General features: G+C 45.6%; 5 protein-coding genes across 5 annotated transcripts; 2 read left to right on the top strand and 3 right to left on the bottom strand.

Annotated features, from left to right (window-relative positions):
* The first annotated feature begins 2,118 nt into the window (after positions 1-2,118).
* Positions 2,119-3,674, top strand: F5Y00DRAFT_238317 (Redoxin). The gene is made up of 3 exons (XM_048007944.1): positions 2,119-2,759; positions 2,826-3,025; positions 3,216-3,674. Exons 1-3 carry the CDS (start codon positions 2,636-2,638, stop codon positions 3,387-3,389), a joined length of 498 nt encoding a protein of 165 aa, XP_047864343.1. The 5' UTR covers positions 2,119-2,635; the 3' UTR covers positions 3,390-3,674.
* Positions 3,675-3,730: 56 nt separating this feature from the next.
* F5Y00DRAFT_238314 (60S ribosomal protein L24a) lies at positions 3,731-5,105 on the bottom strand. The gene is made up of 3 exons (XM_048007943.1): positions 4,988-5,105; positions 4,670-4,810; positions 3,731-4,547 (listed from the first exon to the last, which is right to left on the bottom strand). The coding sequence occupies exons 1-3, from the start codon at positions 5,034-5,036 to the stop codon at positions 4,255-4,257; spliced, it is 483 nt and encodes a 160-aa protein (XP_047864342.1). The 5' UTR covers positions 5,037-5,105; the 3' UTR covers positions 3,731-4,254.
* Positions 5,106-5,358: 253 nt separating this feature from the next.
* Positions 5,359-7,232, top strand: F5Y00DRAFT_238312 (adenosine deaminase/editase). Its single transcript, XM_048007942.1, has 2 exons — positions 5,359-5,653; positions 5,781-7,232. The coding sequence occupies exon 2, from the start codon at positions 5,921-5,923 to the stop codon at positions 7,181-7,183; it is 1,263 nt and encodes a 420-aa protein (XP_047864341.1). The 5' UTR covers positions 5,359-5,653; positions 5,781-5,920; the 3' UTR covers positions 7,184-7,232.
* A 52-nt stretch (positions 7,233-7,284) lies between these two features.
* F5Y00DRAFT_238311 (NAC domain-containing protein) lies at positions 7,285-8,914 on the bottom strand. The gene is made up of 4 exons (XM_048007941.1): positions 8,812-8,914; positions 8,518-8,662; positions 8,256-8,429; positions 7,285-8,135 (listed from the first exon to the last, which is right to left on the bottom strand). Exons 2-4 carry the CDS (start codon positions 8,576-8,578, stop codon positions 7,894-7,896), a joined length of 477 nt encoding a protein of 158 aa, XP_047864340.1. The 5' UTR covers positions 8,579-8,662; positions 8,812-8,914; the 3' UTR covers positions 7,285-7,893.
* Positions 8,915-9,359: 445 nt separating this feature from the next.
* On the bottom strand, positions 9,360-17,666 carry F5Y00DRAFT_253376 (RNA dependent RNA polymerase-domain-containing protein; the record flags this gene model as incomplete). Its single annotated transcript, XM_048010045.1, has 11 exons — positions 9,360-9,457; positions 9,488-11,961; positions 12,025-12,661; positions 12,716-13,264; positions 14,564-14,580; positions 15,647-15,921; positions 16,125-16,519; positions 16,585-16,803; positions 16,957-17,368; positions 17,455-17,534; positions 17,615-17,666. 11 exons carry the CDS (start codon positions 17,664-17,666, stop codon positions 9,360-9,362), a joined length of 5,208 nt encoding a protein of 1,735 aa, XP_047864339.1.
* Positions 17,667-18,823: the final 1,157 nt, after the last annotated feature.

Below are 18,823 nucleotides of genomic sequence, written 5' to 3'. Positions count from 1 at the left end.
AATTTATTATAAATAATAATTTATAAAAATATTATTAATTTTTAAATAATTAAAACGTAATAAAAACCTTTTAAATTATAATTATTTTATAATTAAATTAATAATTTATTAAATATAACTTTTAACATTTAAAAATATTTTATAAATTTTATTTTAAAATTATTTAATAATTTATTTATAACTTTTTAAATTATTTTATAACTTTTTAAATTAATAATATCCTTTTTTTTAAAAAGTTTAAAATATTATTTATAATTAATTTTAATATTTTTAAATAATTTAAAAATTTTAATTATAATTAATATAAATAATTATTTTTTAAAATTTATTTTTAAAATAATATTATTAAATATAATATTAATAATTACCATTTTAAAACTTAAAACTTAATTTATTTTTAATTTTACTTATTTTTATTATATCGTTTTATTTTTACTTTTTTTATTTTTTTAAAAAAAGTAAATAATAAAACGTTAAACTTTTTAAAACTTAATATATTACTTTTATTAACGTAATATATAACTTATAAAAGCTTATTTAAACTTTAATAAATTTTAAAATTTATAGCGTTAAATTTACTACCAAATTAAAGAAGGTATTGCAAAAATATTTTTTTTAACGTAAAAAAATATTTTAACCTTTTCTATTTTATTGTTAAAACCGGCTTTAACGTCAAACCGATCAAGGCTTAAATCTGCGTCTAGCCTCATCTAACCTAAACAACCCATTTCCAGAGTTCATCTTGAATTTCGTGGAGAAGGTCCGGCATGAAAAGGCGCGTACATAGTTAGGTAATTGAGGACTTATAGTGATTTGTTTTTCCTCAGGGTTCGAAGTTATTAGGGTGCGGTATAACTAGGTAATATTATGGTGATTCATAGAATTCATAGAGGGCGTAACAGGTCGATTTGTCCCTCCTTTTCCGGTTCAATTCCCGCCCGGCGAGGACCGATAGTAAATCAAAAGGTACGCCGAAAGAAGCCGGAGATGGGTGTTAGTGAAGTCAAACATTCTTCTACTTATACTAGGATTATCCTTGGTGGAAATAGATTCTACTGGTGCATATGCTGTATTTGAATTTCAGAATCCAACAGGCCACGAACAACTCAAATACCATCCCTTGACTCACAAGTTCTCGGACCGTCGAGATACCCGTCTGCCCGTATAAGCTGATGCCGTAAGACTTGACTGGAATTTGGAATTCAGGGGTATAAGGGTATAGGTCACATCGGGGGTGACTTATTTGAAATACTGTTACTCCGTAGCTAATGTTGGCTAATGTTAGCTAATATACACATGTCATTACGCGTTTCCAAGTTACATACCTAGTTTATACGTAACCAATTCCAAATTTATCCAAACTCTTCCCTTCACATGCCCTCTTTAGCTTAGCAATCAAATAGTCTAGTTAGGTAGGTAGTCTATGTAAATCTGCTTGCTAGCCCCCCCACTCCTTTTAATGCATTGGTGGGCACTTCTAATGTCATATCTATCTTGAGGTACCGGGTTCCGAAATATGTAGCATTTAAACGGCCCTTTTCCCAAATGTTGAACAAAAAATTATATGGGCATTGTACTGTAGGTTGTTAATTTTGTGCCGAGGATGACTATCGAAGAAGATGAAGAATTACTAAAGCGTATCGATAGGAGGTGTACCTGGGTATGTAGGTAGCTAAGCTGGTGGATAAGAATGGACGGCCCTGAATGACGAAATAGCGAAATGACGAAATATTAGTTAAAGCTCGCGAGCGGCACAGGCGGCCGCACCTGCGTTAAGGAATCGAGTTACCTCACCTCAACTCCTTCCATAGGAGGTAGCTAGTGTACATATCAGGTCACACTAAATTATGTAGGTCACACAGTCTTATCTGATCTATTGCCTGTAACAAAATTTGCAGTATGCAAACAGTAACCCCTCTTACCATCTACATACATATCATCAAGGTTCCTCTTTACCCCACCACCAATTTTCACATCTAGACCCCACCATCATCGTATGTATGTAATTGGCAATGGCGGCAAAGAGATGATGCCAGCGCGCTTATTATATTAATTTATATGCATTATTGTACTTACCTATATCGCGACCGCGCGGTAACATGCCGACCAAGTTGAGGATATACGAATATTAATGTAATGTAAGTGCATCTAGGTAATGTCGGCTTTGTATGTACGATGCAAACTCTTCTTACTCACATGTACATACATACCTTATGTTAGGTACCTACATATGCAACATGGAAGTATCTCGGAACTTGGTTTACGAGGTCTTCACTCATGGGAAGTACATACGCTAGGTACCTAGGGAAGATGTATGTAGTAATGTATGTAAATATCGATGGGACGGAATCCTTGGTATCCGAACTCGCAACGCTATCTTAGACTTGGCTACCATCTTACTGTAACAATAAATCGCCTTGTCCCGATCCCTTGTTCCCTTGTCGAGAAGCTGTTAAGAGCTATTTAGAAGCTATATAGATAGGTAACCAAACCACTTCCACAAGGCTTCGAGTTCCCCTTTCATCTTCATCTTCATCTTCATCTACAACCATACAATTATATATATCCTCTCACACGTCCTCTTACACACATTCTCATATAAAGTAAATATTAGTCTATATAAAAACCAGCAACGATGACTACCCTCAAAGCCGGAGACAACTTCCCCGAAGGCGTCACCTTCACCTACGTCCCCTACACCCCCGAGCTCGCCGGCGTAACAGCCTGCGGCATCCCCGTCAAGTACGACGCCAGCAAAGGTACCTACCTATATACAATCCCTTCTTTCCATAAAAGCATAGGTATAAACTAACACACCCCCGCAGAAGCTAAAGACAAGAAAATCGTCATCGTCTCCGTCCCCGGCGCCTTCACACCCACCTGCCAAAATACCCACATCCAGGGCTACATCGAGAAGCTCCCTCAGCTCAAGGCCGCCGGCGTCGACCAGGTCCTAGTCATCTCCTACAACGACGCCTGGGTCCAAGCAGCCTGGGCCAAGGCCAACGGCATCAAGGACGAGATTGTAAGTTTTGTTGTAATACCTTTTTCCTTTCCTTCATTCCTCTCTTTTTTCCAAAACAGGAATATTCCGGATACAGCAAATAACTTCAACTTCATTGGACGCCACATGTCTAAGAAAGATGTCATGTCATTGCTCCAATCGTACCAAACTCAACAACAACAACCAACTAATACCGAAAAAACAACAACAGATCTTCGCCTCCGACGACGGCGCCCCCTTCAGCAGCAGCATCGGCTGGACCCTCGGCGCCCGCACCGCCCGCTACGCCATCGTCGTCGACCACGGCAAGGTCATCTACGCCGAGAAGGAGCCCGACAAGGGCGTCACCGTCTCCGGCGTCGACGCCGTCCTAGCCAAGCTATAATAAGCAAAAAAGAAACTCACCTACCTACCTAACTACCCTACCCATGATACCAACACTGAAACCGGACTTCGAGCTATATATAGAGTAGGAAGATAGGCAATGGACGGATGGAAATTAGAAAGGGGACTGGGCCAAGTATACCGAGACGTACGCTGAGCAGTCAGTCGTGGTCTGATCCAAGACATCTATCTATCTGGCTGGCCAGCTCGCTGCTCTGGAACAAAGCCCCCCTCCGAATTAGAAGTTAGTAAATAAACTACATTTTAATAGATTCTATTCTGCTCATTTAGTAAATATCCTGTCTTATGTATCGTACTGTATAAGTTTGCCGACAAAGGTCTGAATAATGCATGTTTTTGGTGTGTGTTATTTCATAAGATAGGTATTTGATAGATGCGCACTCGGGTACTTGGACTTGAAATTCAGTAACAAAATATCTCGTTTCACATGGCAAAAAGGGGACCGCGAGATGTACGAATTCAGACCGTAGAACGAGCTGGTATTATGAAGCTACCAGGTTTAGAATTCCCATGACCATATTAACCATGAGAGATTCTATGCATTCCCCCCCAACCGAATACATATGTGTGTGTGTGCTACGTGAAGGTTTTCTCTTTATTCGCAATCGAGGAAGAAAACTGTTTCCCACCCAAGACGCCGCCGGACGCAAGAGGGCTTACTACAACAACACTAGAGATGCTATGCCGTATCATCATCACCCCTTTCTCTCTTTTTGTCCTCGTACCACTACGTTAAAAAACCCTTCACCCTAGGAATCCTCGCCAGAAGATTGACCTAACAACCCCCGAACCAAAACCCCATGACCCCAACTCGACTTTGACAGACAGACAGGGGGCTGGCTGGCTTAGCGGGTGTTGGCCTGGATCTTGGTCTGGGCGCCGCGGGCACTCTGCTTGCCGACGATGCGCTGGGTCTGGCCCTTGGCGGCGGTGGTAGCCTTCTTGGCCTTCTCCGACTTCTTGGCGGCGGCGGCCTCCTGCTTCTTCTCCTTGGACTCCTTGATGGCTTGGGCGCGGGCGGCGGAGCGGGCCTCGGGTCGCATCGATCGCTTCTCCTTGATCACTTCGAGGGGAGCACCGACGATGGGTCGCTGGGCCTTGACGGTGCGGCGCGTGCGCTTCTTGGTGACTTCCTGTGGCGGGGGTTAGCGTACCGTCTCTTGATATGGCTACGTAGATAGATGTCTGTCCTCGGTGACGGAATGATTTAAATTTCGTCATCATCGACCCGAGAGACGCGAATGGGAGAGCGTACCTCAGAGACACCCTTGCGGTGTTGTCGTCGGTAGAGAACGGTCCATGAGATTCGGCGGGGGTTCTTTCGCTGTAAGAAGAGCGACTCGGACTTGCCGTTCTGGAATCGGAAGACTTTGCTGTCGCCTCGGACGTAGAGCTTACCCTATTGTGATAGTAGCGTTAGTACGTATTACGTATTATCCCACCGCCTTCATCCTCCTCTTTATTCTTATTTTCTTGGTCCTCCTCGAGGATTGCAGCAATTGGAGCAATTGGAGCAATCAATCAATGTATTGGTCGGGAAATACGGAATCGAATTAGGGAGTGTGTGTGTGCGTACCTTGCCAGGGTAGATCCTCTGACCGGAGAAAGAGTCGTCGTAAGTTCTCATGGTGGCGGTTGTTGTGCGCTGAGAACTCGGTTGACTGCTGTGAGGTTAGTGGTTTCGAGGTGGTTTTGGTTGGATTGTGTTAAGAGGACGAATTTCGTAAATGTCAAAGTTGCGCACTTGTGTGGGCTGCATGACTAAGCCCCATCTTTTTTTTTGGGTTGGTCTTTAGGCTTTAGGGTCTCGCTTGATGTGGCTTAGATGGTGGAGCGTGGCTGGTGGGTGAGCAAACACCCGATAGACACCAAGGTAAGTTCTATTATCGCAATACTTCGGTTATTGCATACTACGATATTCATATAGCCTCTCCTCCTATCTCTTCAAGCTTCGCTAACACTACGTTATATTCAGGCTCTGTACCTAACCTTTGGTTGCATCTATCATTAAGTATCATATTATCATAATTTAAGCTCTTTAAATATTCATCATCACTTGGCTACTTTAGACTTACCATCTAAGACTCAAAGCCCCGAATATACCTACTCCAATGACAGTCACAGCTGACGACATCGCTGCACTAGTACAAAAACACTACGATTCTCTTCCAGCAAAGAGGAAACCACTCGTCAGAGGCAATGGGCTTAAGGAATGGGTGCCTTTGGCTGGAATAGTGGCTCAAGGTATATATATATCACGGCCTTCCTCTAACTAGTCTATCCTACATGTACCTACTTAGTTTTAGCTCTCTCAACTGCGTCATGTATATAGAAAAATATCTTGTCCTCATAGACTAATACCTAAGAATAGGAAAAGATGGTGAACTCAAGTGTCTAGCCCTCGCGTAGGTCAGCCTCTCGAAATCAATCACATATTCCCTAAATTAAATTCACCTGGCGGCAAAAGAAACACTTAAGAAGACCCTAACATAGAACCGGTCTAGATCGGGCATGAAATGCCTCCCCACGTCCAAAGTATCGCAAGCGCAGGGGAACATACTGCACGACTGGCATGCAGAAGTGCTGACTATACGGGCGTTTAACCGCTTCGTACTCGACGAGTGTAAGGTATTAGCTCAGGGGTGTTCGTCTGAGTTTCTACGATGGCGGACTATCGATGAGATAGCTTCGAGTTATTGTCGTGATGATACCCGAGCAGGAGAGCCAGGAGGACAAGGAAGCGAATGGCGCGGACAGCCTTTCACTTGGAGGGAGGACGTCCTCCTACACATGTACTGCTCTGAAGCACCTTGTGGCGATGCAAGCATGGAGCTGATAATGGAAGCCCAAGAGGATGCTACGCCATGGGAATTACCCTTAACAAACCCTTCTGTCCCCCTTCCCACCACGGACCCCTCAACCTCCCTGCCCGGCCGTGCCTACTTCTCCCAACTAGGCGTCGTCCGGCGGAAACCCGCACGTTCGGATGCGCCTCCTACGCTGTCCAAGTCGTGCTCCGATAAACTAGCTTTACGACAATGTATCTCGCTGCTCTCATCTATAACCGCACTCCTCGTTGACCCGCGTCACGTCTACATACATACTCTAGTCCTCCCGGAATCACGGTACTCCGAATCCGCCTGTCGTCGATCCTTCTCCTCTTGCCCTATAGATGGACGCATGAGAAGTATGGCATCGGCGGAAGAGCAAGAAGAACGGCTTAAAGGAGAAGGGGAAGCTCCTTATACATTCCGCCCCTTTACCGTAAAAACAACATCATCCGAATTCGCCTTCTCTCAGCGGGCCGCAACCCAAGCCACCGCCAATAACGCCAACCAACATGCCGCCACCAATGAGCAGAACAGACCAGCCGCGCAGAAAGTTTCAGCCAGCAACATATCCGCAGCATGGACTCGCTCCGGCCTCGAAGAAACGACGCTAGGCGGCATCCTACAGGGGCGAAAGCAGTCTGCGGCCGACGCACGAGGGGCTAGCTTTGCTTCGAGGCGGAGGATATGGGGACTTGCCGTAGAGGTAGCTGATTTACTTCTACCACAGGCGGGAGAAGATAACGAAGAAGGGGAAGAGGGAGAGGGAGAGGCTATGAATACTTCCGCCATTGCTGATATACGGAGGGCGCTTACCGCGGAAACGTACGGCGAGATGAAGGGCTGTGCATTGCTAGAGCCTCGAAGACGGGCCAAACACAGGGCTAGAGCAGAAGCACTAAAAGGTTGGGTAAGAAATCTAGGCGATGAGTCCTTCAACCTATAAATATGGCAGTATGACAGGTTAGGTAGTTCGTATACATACTCTTCAGAGGCACAATGTGCACAAGTGACAAGCATACGAGGTAGTCAATAAACAACAACACGTTTACAACATATTTCTTCTTATTTCGCACAAGCAGTGGCATCGATTCCCCACTAACCACGCCCTGCGTATCTAAGGGTAAAAACCCGCTAGCAGAACCTGGCGGAGGAACAAAATACGACTAAACGCAAGTTGCTACCGTAGGGAATGGGAATGGGAAATGGGGAGGCCCGAGCCCCTCGCGGACCCAGAAACCAGCCATCCAGCCACCCAGCCCAAACTACCTAAAATGATGATGATGATGACGACGATGGTGGGTGGGTGTGGGGAGGGGAAAAATCCCACCATCGCCCTTAATTGATTGCAAAAGGACAGCTACCGAGGAACTCCCTTTCCGACCTTTCCTCCTTGCGCGCGAGAGAGAGAGAACATGAGAGACAGGGAGAGAGAGAGAGAGAAAGACCACCATCAAACCGGATTCGACCAAATGTCCCATATTCATTCCCGTTGTTTTGTTTGCGTTCCGTTCCATTATCTTATCTTTCCGCGTACAGCATTTCCGTTTCGTAAAAATGAGAAAAGGGTGGTTGGGTGGTGTTGTTGGGTTGGGAGTAAGTCTGGTATCTTTGGTCCGCTTGTAATAGGTGAGGTGTGCCGATTAAAAAGGTGGTTTATTCGACCTTGCTCTCGAAGTTCTCGCCGGCGACTAAGTCGGGGATATCATCATCGTCTGCGTCCGCGTCCGCCTCCTTGGACTCCTTGGACATGCTCTGGTAGCTCTCAGCTAGTTTTCGGAGAGAAGCTAGGGAGTCGGGTCCGAGCTGGTTTAGGATGCCGGGGACAAGTTCTGTAAGCTCCTTGTCCTCACCAGCGCCGTAAATAGCGAATGTGTTGGAGGGGACAGCGGCGTGAACTAGTAGGTATGTAGGTATTAGCGGATGACCCTTTATACTTATTTCTATATTCTATTTCTATATCTATATATATAGATATATATAATGTGTGCATATGGGTAATTTAAAAAAAAACTCACCCTTAGGAGCGGAGAAGTGAATGACGTTTCCGTCGCTCTTGAACATGTTGACCTCCTCGATAGCCTGGATAGGCTGAGTGTTGAGCTTCTTCAGGGTAGCCTGTAGCTTCTTGTCGTCGTTGGCGCTTCGGGCAACATTGCGCTTTTGCTTGTGTCGCGGGGTTCCCTTTCCACCTGCGCACCACAATTTTTATTAATCGCTTGCTTCTTTAATAGAGATAGAGATCAAGATCAAGATTAAAAACTTGGCGATATTACGTACCGGTACGCGAAGGCGCGGCACCGCCGAACTTCTTCTTAAGGATCTCCTGCACGTCCGCCATGGTTGTGGGCAGAGGTAATCTCTATTCCGGTGCTCGGGGTGGATGGTTGGTGAGAGAGAGAGAGAGAGCAGAAGGGCTAATAAGCTGGGTGGGATGGTAAGTAAAGTGGTTAGCTATTTTTGTTGATTGTTCATGAATTTTGGTGCGGGACAGCTTAATAAAATATAATTATGACCAAAAAAATAACAGAATTGAATATTTACAAAGCTTTAAAAAATGAATATCTAACTTACCTCGAGAGGAATTGCGATATTTTTCCTTGAGTCGTCGGAATATCGTAAGCTCTATCGAATCAATCAATCATTCAATCGAGGGGCGATGAGGCCTGAAGTTGGGGCGAGTCGGCATTGGGAAATTGTGCGTTGCCAAGACTTTTTCGCTTTTTCGCTTGAGGATCAACCCTCTTCCGCCGCACTTACCTACCTTACCTAACCTAACCTACCTAGGTAGGTACCTATTATGTACCTAACCATATCTCGCCGTATGCATTTAGCCATCATTCCTCGCACTGACAGGCCAAAGATATATCGTGATGCTTACTGTCCACTTTATTTTCTCAACCTTCTTTACGATGAGTATTACTTCAAATCGGGAATGCATTGCTATATTATTAAGTCAAGAGACAGCAAGCTATGGTGCACGGCTACTTTAGCTAATCAACTGAAACCACCTCCTGATCGTGAGCACATCGCACAACTCCAACCTCTTGCAGGTCAACTTGCTCTCATCATGTCTCATACGCCATCCTAACCACTCCTATTTTGGTATATTGTCATGCAACCTAGTCGGCCAGCCTGGCTAGAGCATCCATACCCGTGTCTTCGTCCTCTTCCAGCTCCACTAGCTCCTCGTACGTAGTAGATTGCTCCTCGACCACTTCTGTGGCTTGGGTCGCTTCTACGCTTTGACCGATATATAGGTCTCTAAAGCCGTCGATTTCCTCCGAGTCATTGATACTGATGCCAATGATTCGCTTAAATTCGTCATCGTCGCCTGTGTAATCATCATCTAATAGTGCTGTCGTCGGCTGAGGTACTTCCTCTAATTCGAATTCGTCCTTCGCCATGGCGATTCGACCTAGCTCGTACTCAAACACCCACGGGAAACTAATCAACGGCATCGCATCTGTCCTCGATTTTTCCTCTCCCACGGCTTCTGATGCCCGCCCCCGCCCCAGTGTGATCTGCACTTCTTCCCATGTGATGCGGTAGGTAGCTGCCACCACGGGATATAAGACGTCAGGATCTCTGGATCCCGCCAGCTTGATGCAAACGTCCCTGAACCGTTCTCTATGGTTCGTCATCACCGGTTCCATATTCTCCTGCCGCTTGTATTCACCTCCAAGTCGCGGTTTTGACATCATAAATGTTGACCAGGCTTCGAATTCAGTTTCAATATCATACTGATTCATGATCTGTCGCATAGCCTTATCATGTTGCCTTTTTATCATCCTTACCGTCTTTAATAATTCGTCTTTCAGCGAATACCTACGGAGGATTCTCTGGTCGAATGTGCTGTCTAATTCGGGTTTAAATTCAATCTGCGCCACTTGGTCGTATAGTCGACCAAGAATCTTCATCGAACGATACGTTCTACTTGGCACCTTCTCCATAAAGTGCGGGTACTTTTTTGGCCGCAACGACGCTCTCAGGTAAGCTTTCTGCCCGGTTTTCGGGTAGTCGACGGCATTGGAATGTAGGTGTGCTAATTCGATGCACTGCGGGTGCTTGGGACCATCGGTTAATGCGTCGCACTTGGCTAGATGGGCATGGGCAATGGTGCTGAGCGAGTCATTCTTCATATAGCTCACGAAAAATGAAATGAGATCCGTTACTTTTACGTCCCGATTGAGTTCTTTTGGCTTGAGGCTATCGTGCTCTATAGGGGGGTGATTCCACTCCGTAGGTATAAGCCGAGGATCCCAGATCACAAAGTAGTCGTCCCCGTCAAGATCTCCCCCGGAACACATGGAGGGGATATCGCGGTCTCCAACCGTGGGGAATACAACAACGTCGCGGAGGTGTCTTAACGCCGGAACGTCTACGGCCTCCACTACTCGAATATCTCCAGGATGGAGCGATGGGTTCCGCCCGAGCACGCATATTCCAGTTATAACGGTGTATTCACCGGGCTCTCCTGGCCTAACACCCGTCTTTGGTACTTGCAGGAAAATCTGCGGCAAGGTATTCGTGTCTTTACTCTGGCTAGAGTCGGTTGCATTGGAATGACCTCGTAACGTGCGAGTCTCATCTGCGCAACCAAAAACAAATGCGCCTTTATCGACCATAATACGAGCCTTCTCACGAAGCAGTCTCATCGACCAGGCACGCCAAATGTGTAGTAGGGTCATAAAAAAGGGCTCTTTAGTTTCCATGAACCCATCCGCAATCATTTGTGCCATTATCGTGGTGATGCCATTTTGATCAACGTATCTGCTGAGTATTTGCATAGCAAATTCGGCGTCGGTCATGGCACGCTCGTAGTCAGCGATCTGCTTCTTCATCATCTCCTCAAAAGCCTCGTCTGGTACGCCAAGGCAGCTTAGAATAGTAATAGTCTGCCGATTTAAGGTTGCGACAGAAAAACTAGACGTCTTAATAATCTCGAGCCCCTTCGAAACTGCGTTGAACTTCTTCTGCGATGGTCGTAGGTGAACCTCGTTGAAAGGTACATCGGGCCACTGTACTAGAATTCCCTTACTACCCCCTAGCCTGAACTGGAAGACAGACGGGAGAGTTTTTGAGGTCCTGCTCATGTCAAGATTCTGCATGAGGAACTTCGCACGGCTAAATGCTATTTTCCCAACTCCATCGGTGAAGCACCGACCATCATGTTCAATATCGTTAATGTGTATAATTGCTTGGCCGATTGGTGATGCTTTGGGTATCCTCGTTGTCGAGAAGCATTGTCCAAGCCGGGAGGCATACTTGGCGACGACTCGGATGTGATTAACGTCACCCATCCAGGCCCGGATGTTATCGCAGGTTAAGAAGTCTGCCGGGCAGAAGAAGTAGGCGCCGTGTTCTCGAAACTGAGAGTTCCCAGTGGCAAGATACTGGAAATGACGACCGCCGATCTGTATGCCATTCTGCAATACTCTATATACTCGATTAAATAGAGCATTGTCCCGCGTAGTATCGGGATCCGAGTAGATGCGACCTTTGATGAGCTCATCTGTGAATTGAACACGTATAAACCGGTCTTCGTAATTGATGTACTGACGTAGGACGCGGTTCGACGGCTCTGGTGCCGGGCTACTAAGATATATTGTTGTAGGAGTGATCACTACTTTTCGTACCCATATGCAGTGTCGTGGGAGTGAGATCTCCGGGTAATGGCTCGTCGCTTTTGTGTCTTCAAAAAGTGACATCGGATCGTATATCCTTTTCACATCCAACTTATCCCGGCTCTCAATGCGACTTCCGATGCGTGACTGTAATACATACGTCAAGAGGTCTTTTGCTCTATCCCGACGTCGGGTACGACCTCGCGAGAGGTTTGCCAGCCTTCGGAGGAACTCTGTAGTAATGTTAACCTCGTTGAAAATACCCTGAGAGATGCATGCTTCAAGCTGATATCGGACGTCGTAGGGAAGATAGATGTCTTCCATGTCGGCGAGAAGGGCAAAATTAGCTTTAGACGTGTCTGCGCCAGGCTGTTGAGGTTCAAGTGCATCCCAGAAGCTTGATATCAAGGGTGGAACTATCTTAATATCATTTGAGTTTTTGTGATCTATAAAGATATTGAATTCCTGCAGAGCCGCTTTCATTTCCTCCCATGCAACGAGAGAAGACTTTGCGAACAAAAGCCGGTAAGTAGTCCATGTTCCAATGTTAATAAACCGATTGGTTCTGGATAATAAGACGGGTTCATCTATGAACCATGATGTATCATAAGCAATGTCGACAATTCGGTTCCAAGCATCCTGCTCTTTCCAAATATTCTTGCTGCTTGTATGTGAGTTGGTGTAATCACATTTTCTATAGAAAAGGGGCGGGCTAGGTAGGTGGATAAGTAGGGCCCATGTATTCTCATCGACGTCTATAAAGACGATCCTCTTTACATTAATAAATGGAACTTGTGCTTTATATTGCAGCATAAGTTCCTTTTCTCCGATGGGTGAAGGGTGTTTTATACTGGGGTCTTCGCGACGTGGATCTGTGATGCTGCATGCAAATGTGATTTCTAGTCTTTTTGAATTTAGATCAGATCCCAGGGAAAATTGACCTCGCATGTTGTTTTGGATTGTGCGCATTGGCATCACCTCATCCTCATGCGCAAGCACCCCGAATTGAAGCGCAACCATTGCAATACTCAAGAATGGCGGGTAGCTACGGTTGTTGGAGCCAGGTATTCGTCGTTCCTGCCTCTCCTTCTCGAGTTCGACTTTCACTTTGACTGATTGACCTTGAATGCTGAGTACCATAACATTGTCCCAGAATTGACGGATAGGAGGCGGCGAGAAGCGGATACGGCCACCTCCTTCTCGAGTCCCGTCATTCTTTTCAAAGAGCTCGATAAAAACAACCTCCCCATCCTTCTTGAAATGAGTCCACAAATCAAATGTGGTGGTAGCGGGAGGGAGACCGCGTATACGGAGGCTGATCTCAGCCCACGATGACCACTGAGGCTTAATGCCGATAATGTTGGATGATCGGCGAACCTCGGACCCATATGTGGGATGTGCTGGAGTAGGTGTTGTAGGGTAAGATTGCACATCCGTATTGCGAAGTGGCTGTTGCCCTTGATGTAAACCACGAGCGGGGGGTGTTCTTCGAGAATGGTTATGGGCTCCTCTACGCGCACGGCCGGAGCCACCTCGATTCTGATTTGGAAATCTTCGGGTTCTTGATCCCCTGGAATTAGGTGGAAATGTATTGTTGGACGATTGATAGAGATTATCCTCAGGAGACACACCGCCTCCTTCTTCCGATACTTGGACATTGCTTCTAAAGAACGGAGAAACAGGTGGCCGATGTAAGCTCGAGCCTCCCCGGTATTGGCGAGCTTCACGAGCCATTATATTAGGAGGCGTGAGGTGAAACTTGGAATAGGCCGGGTTGAGAGCTACATAGAGTTCCTTGTTAGCTGAAATAAACTATAAGACCGAGTCCTTGTTCAATGAAAGCAGCAGTTACTGCACAAGTGGGTAGTAAAGCGGGAATGATTGGGGTGGAAGAAGACTTGGAATTGAAAGAGACATTGGCAGGTGTGTTTGATTAAAGTTGTTTGACAGGTGCTTGCTTGATTAATAGGATAGTGACAGCAAGAGTGTGAATAGGTGAAATAAACCTCGCGATATACTAACGTGGCGCGTCTTGTTTGGTTTAACGAAGGAATTCCATTAAGGTAATGATCCGAAAACAAAATATAGTTAAATATTAGTAGAGCTTAAGTTGAAAGCTCAATTAGAAATGAGAAAAAAAAAACACCTGGATGAAGATGTTTAGTGTGCGATGCGTAAATTGGTTAAGGGAAGGATGCTGTCGCCTAAACTACCAGGTGCATTACTACCTCCTAAGGTATTAATGATTTACTACTTTCCATCCTTCCTTCCTCAAACTTTTCTACGAGCAAGTACCCAAGTACTTACCTTAGGTACATACATTAGATAAATATTGTATCTGAGCCGTATGTTGTTCCCCTGAATTGAATCGGTAATTGCCACGATGATGAGATGGGACGAGTAAACATGCCTCCTAAGGTAGGTACTACATACGAGGGCACACCTACTCCGAATTTGTTACTGGAAATTGGCATTGAACACTCAACCAAGTCGTAAATTCTCGTTTGGCATCCGAATATGTGTTTTATACGTTGGGTAACTTTTGCAAACCAACATTCTTTTGAAATGTTTCCACTCATAATGTAAAGCATCCTGCATCTAGCCGAAACGCCGCAGACCGCTTGCTCACACGTATATCTTCACCCTTGGATTTACTCTCAGCATAGTGACTCACACAGCTATGAGATACTAAATTAAACCAAAGTTGTTCCAGCGTCTTAAAATTTATTGTGTTCGGATGATTGGTACTACCAATCCTAAACCCCGACTAGATATCTTATTATCGCTACATACCTCTTAGGTACATTATAGTATTGGAACCATGCTAACGATAATGGTGTTCCCTTGAAATATGGAAAGGAGTTGTATACAATGGGGAGGTATTCCTCTTCTGTACTTCCTCTGGAAGAATCGACACCGGGGAAGATGACTGTTTGATTTCTACTGGTTAAGGAACTGGATCAAATAAGAACCTTGTATATGTATATATCTTGGGACTGTTGAATAATTATTTGATGATTTTCTAAGGCCTCGCATCCAAACCTGACGAGAATGGTCACTTAAAGAAGGGTTTCTACGGGGTCCCCCAAAATGTTAGAAATTACTCGATGACCTAAGTAGCTTGGGAAAATATAGTATTAGGTGGATTATTACGATAGAACAATTATATTGCGGTGTCTATTTGCTATATAATATAGTAAACGAGATAAACAATGGGGAAGAAGAAGGGCCGCATTCGAGTTTTCGAGCATCAAGAAGTAGTATGCCTTTTAGAATATTATTCGATAAAACCCACCATAGAATTCGTGGTTAGAAATAGCAACTAAGATATGTTGATATCAGCAGAGTTATTTATCTGTTAAAACGGAGGAGATGGTCTCAATAATAAACATTTGCTTGATGAATTCCTCACGCAATATTTCTAGGTTAAATGATACTAAAAACACCAACAATTCGCATGCTCGTAAATGGTACCTCTGAAAATAATAGCAAACAAATCTGCAATGAGATCTTAAAGGGCCCTATTGATCCTATCCCATAACGAGGTATGCAAGATCCTGTTTACCCGCTACCTAATATCTAATCAAACCCCAAAAAGGGGGCAAGCAACTTTTTTTTTCTCCAATAACCCATATGCAAAACATACCAGCAAACTTGTCCCATGTATTATCCTCTCATGCGCCGAAGTGTGAGATTGTTTCCCTTTAACACAAGAGATTGGGAATAGGTAAGAGGACCGACATCAAGGCAAGTCCATGATCTTTCCTGGGTTCATAATCCACAGGGGATCAAGCGCCGACTTGATCTGCTTCATGACTCCGAGCGTATCTGGGCCAACCTCTAATAGCAGCGAGTCCTTTTTGCCCCAGCCGATAGAATGCTCTCCCGTACATGTCCCCTCCATGTCTAGTGCTCGCTTGACCATGTTCTTCACGCACTTTTCTACTTTATCGAGCTCCTCCTTCTTCGTCCGGTTGTAGATAATGCTTTCGTGGAAATTGCCGTCCCCGATATGGCCTAGAATACTGGCGAATAGACCCAAGTCGTCCATCTCTTTCTTGCTGACTTCGATAATGTCTGCTAGCCTGCTGAACGGGACTGCGACATCGGTAGACCCTGTGGAAATTGGTTAGCTGGGGATTAGGGTTGTTATGTCTTAATTAAGCGATCAGGGATATCAAGGACCGCTGTAGGCGAATAGCTTGCCGTAAAACTAGACACGTCTAAAGGACCAGAAACGGAGAGGGAGAACTTACAAACTTCCTCGCCCTCCTTTCTCAGAGCCAGCATCGACCATAGAGACTCCTTCCTCGCCGACCACAGAAGCTTCTGCTCTCGGAGATCCTTGGCGAATTCAAAATTGCTGCCCTTATTATTCTTTGCGATGGCTTGGACGCGGGTGATGTTTTCCTTCACGCTGGTCTTTGTCCCTGCGAACTTGAAGAAGAGCGTCGGCTCTTCCTTCCATACCCGGGGCGCGGTAGCTCCACCTAAGTTGACGACCTTCATTTGGACTTCGTCCATGATTTCCATAGCTGCGATGGGGACGCCTGTCTGCATTACCTCGGCTGCTGCGGAGGCGGCATCACGGATTGTGGGGAATGTTACTACTGCCACGGAGAACTCCTCAGGAACGACGGCAAGTTTTAGAGTTGCTTACAAATTGTTAGTAGGCATTTATATCGTAACAAATAACAAAAGTGGGAAGATCAAGACCTACCTTCAGTCACGAGGCCCAAGGTCCCCTCGGAACCAACAAACAAACCGTTGAGGTTGTAGCCTGCCGAACTCTTTCTAGGACGTCTCCGCGTCTTGATGACAGTCCCGTCTGCCAAGACTACAGTTAGGTTGATAACCCAATCTTTCATCGTACCGTATTTAACTGCATTTGTGCCAGAACAATTGGTACCGATCATGCCACCAATTTTGGCGCTTGGACCTAAAGTAAATGGTTTAGTTGGTTTTCTTTTCGCGAGGTTTCATTTCGAGAATGAATGTAGGTAAGATAAGAGATATGTTATTTCCAAAGGGAAAAGCCTCCCACAAAATAGGGGTAAGATGTAAATTCACTTCAGGGGCCAGGCTCGCTCACCAGGATCAATAGGGAAGAAAAGACCGCTACCCATTCTGCTTAGCTGATCGTTGAGATCTTGCCAACCAATGCTTGGTTGGACGACAATATCCATATCGTCTTTGTTAAACTGGATGATTTGGTCCATATACGCGAAATCAACGCTGATGCCACCGAAAGGGGCCGAAAAGTTTCCTTCCAAGCTCGAACCTCCCGAATAGGGGATAATGGGTACCCGATATTTATAACAAACTCGGGCGATGATCGATACCTGGTCTGTTGAACGCGGGTACACCACAGCAACCGGTAAGCCATCCGGATTCGTTGTCGACCATTCGGAATATCCATGAGCCAGAAGGTCTTCTGGGTCCGTACTGATGATGTCTTCCTCCTCACCACTTTTGGTAAGCTCTCGACGAATCTCCTTTAATGCCTATAGTGAACTTAGTAAGGGACTTAGTGGGTTTTCTATCTTGGTACACATTTGCTTTTCTGGAGTAGGGTAACAGATAGACTTACGTCCTCCATCTCATCTAATGATGCATATTGCGGCGTTGGCGTCTTACTATCAAAAAGTGTAACGGTACGTTTAGGAGGTCCTTGGAGTGTCGCAGAAGCAAGTCCGAATCCTAATAGGCTAGCGGTGGCTGTCAAAGCAAACACGGAGCGCCCGGTCCACCTCGGGTGGTAATACGCCGGGTTGGTCCACGCTCGTTCGGCACCGGGCCCATTTTCACTGATAGGTTTCCTCAACGAGCGAGATGTGTGAATTGTTCGTCTCCAAGCGCCCGGGAGACGCCCGGTGAAAAGTTTAGCTGACATGAGTTGCGGATTTATAGATATGGTGTTCACGTGTCAATGAATTAGGACGCACACATCAGAGAAGATGACACCGATAATCGAAGGAGGGTATGGGCGATTAAATTGGGACTACGGGTTCTGGAGAAGTAGTAGCCCCCCTTTTGACTGGGTTGGATCCCAGGCACGACCTCTGTGTTCCTCTCTTAGGCAGAGACGTCTGGGGGCAAGTTTCCCGCTCGAAACTGAGGAAAGCTGTCGCCTAGATCCTCGATTGGTGTTCAAGCCGTCGGACTAGAAGTCAAGGTTGTCTAAGGGAATATTGACGTTTGGAAGACCCCAGATACATAAACCCCAAAAAGGAAAGCCGAAATTGAGTAAGAGTTTAGCGGGCGGGGGTAGTTATGTGGATAGAGAGTAGGTAAGAGTGGGCGTGTTCGTATTGTCGCCTTGGTCCGGGAGGAGTACGGCATATAGAGGTAAGAGAAGTTATGGGAAGCTCCTGAGAGCGGCCGGGTCAAGTATTAAACTATAGCACTTGGTTGAAGCGAACCCCGAAAATAGCAGACGCAATGCAGACTAGCCGTGATAGGATTTGTAAGTGAAAGTGACTAGGTCTAACTGTTCCTATAAGAGTCACCTATGCCCGTTTCTAGACTCGGTGAATCTGCTAGTAAGCGTTGAAGTAGGAAGCGCGGACAAATCCTTGACGCGGACCAGGATACCAGAAACGATCAGGGATCCAGTCACGAGATAAAATGGTTAGTTGCTGGTGCTTTTGAGGCACTAGATGTAGAGAAGGGTAGATGCGAGTAATAGCGACTAATATCGTTACTAGTGACTACTAGTAGAGAGGCTCGGGAAAGAAAGGTGTCCAGCTTCGGCAAGAGACGTACGCTGGTAACGTCGAGTAAAGCTTTAATAAAGAGATATAAAGGACCTACGTAGATGTAATACAAGGACGGCTGGCTATGTGGGAACTAGTCCCACGATTGGAAGCTGGCAATACGTCTATGCCACGCCACGCCATGTTATCCCTGGTGCTGGGAGAGTTGGCAGTTGTAAATGGGTAAGAAAAGGCCCACAAGTA

The sequence above is a fragment of the Daldinia vernicosa genome, assembly GCF_022497035.1.
Source record: "Daldinia vernicosa strain CBS 139.73 unplaced genomic scaffold F5Y00scaffold_26, whole genome shotgun sequence".
Taxonomy (NCBI): domain Eukaryota; kingdom Fungi; phylum Ascomycota; class Sordariomycetes; order Xylariales; family Hypoxylaceae; genus Daldinia; species Daldinia vernicosa.
The sequence above is the reverse complement of the archived record's forward strand: the minus strand, read 5'-3'. Positions and strand labels throughout refer to the sequence as shown.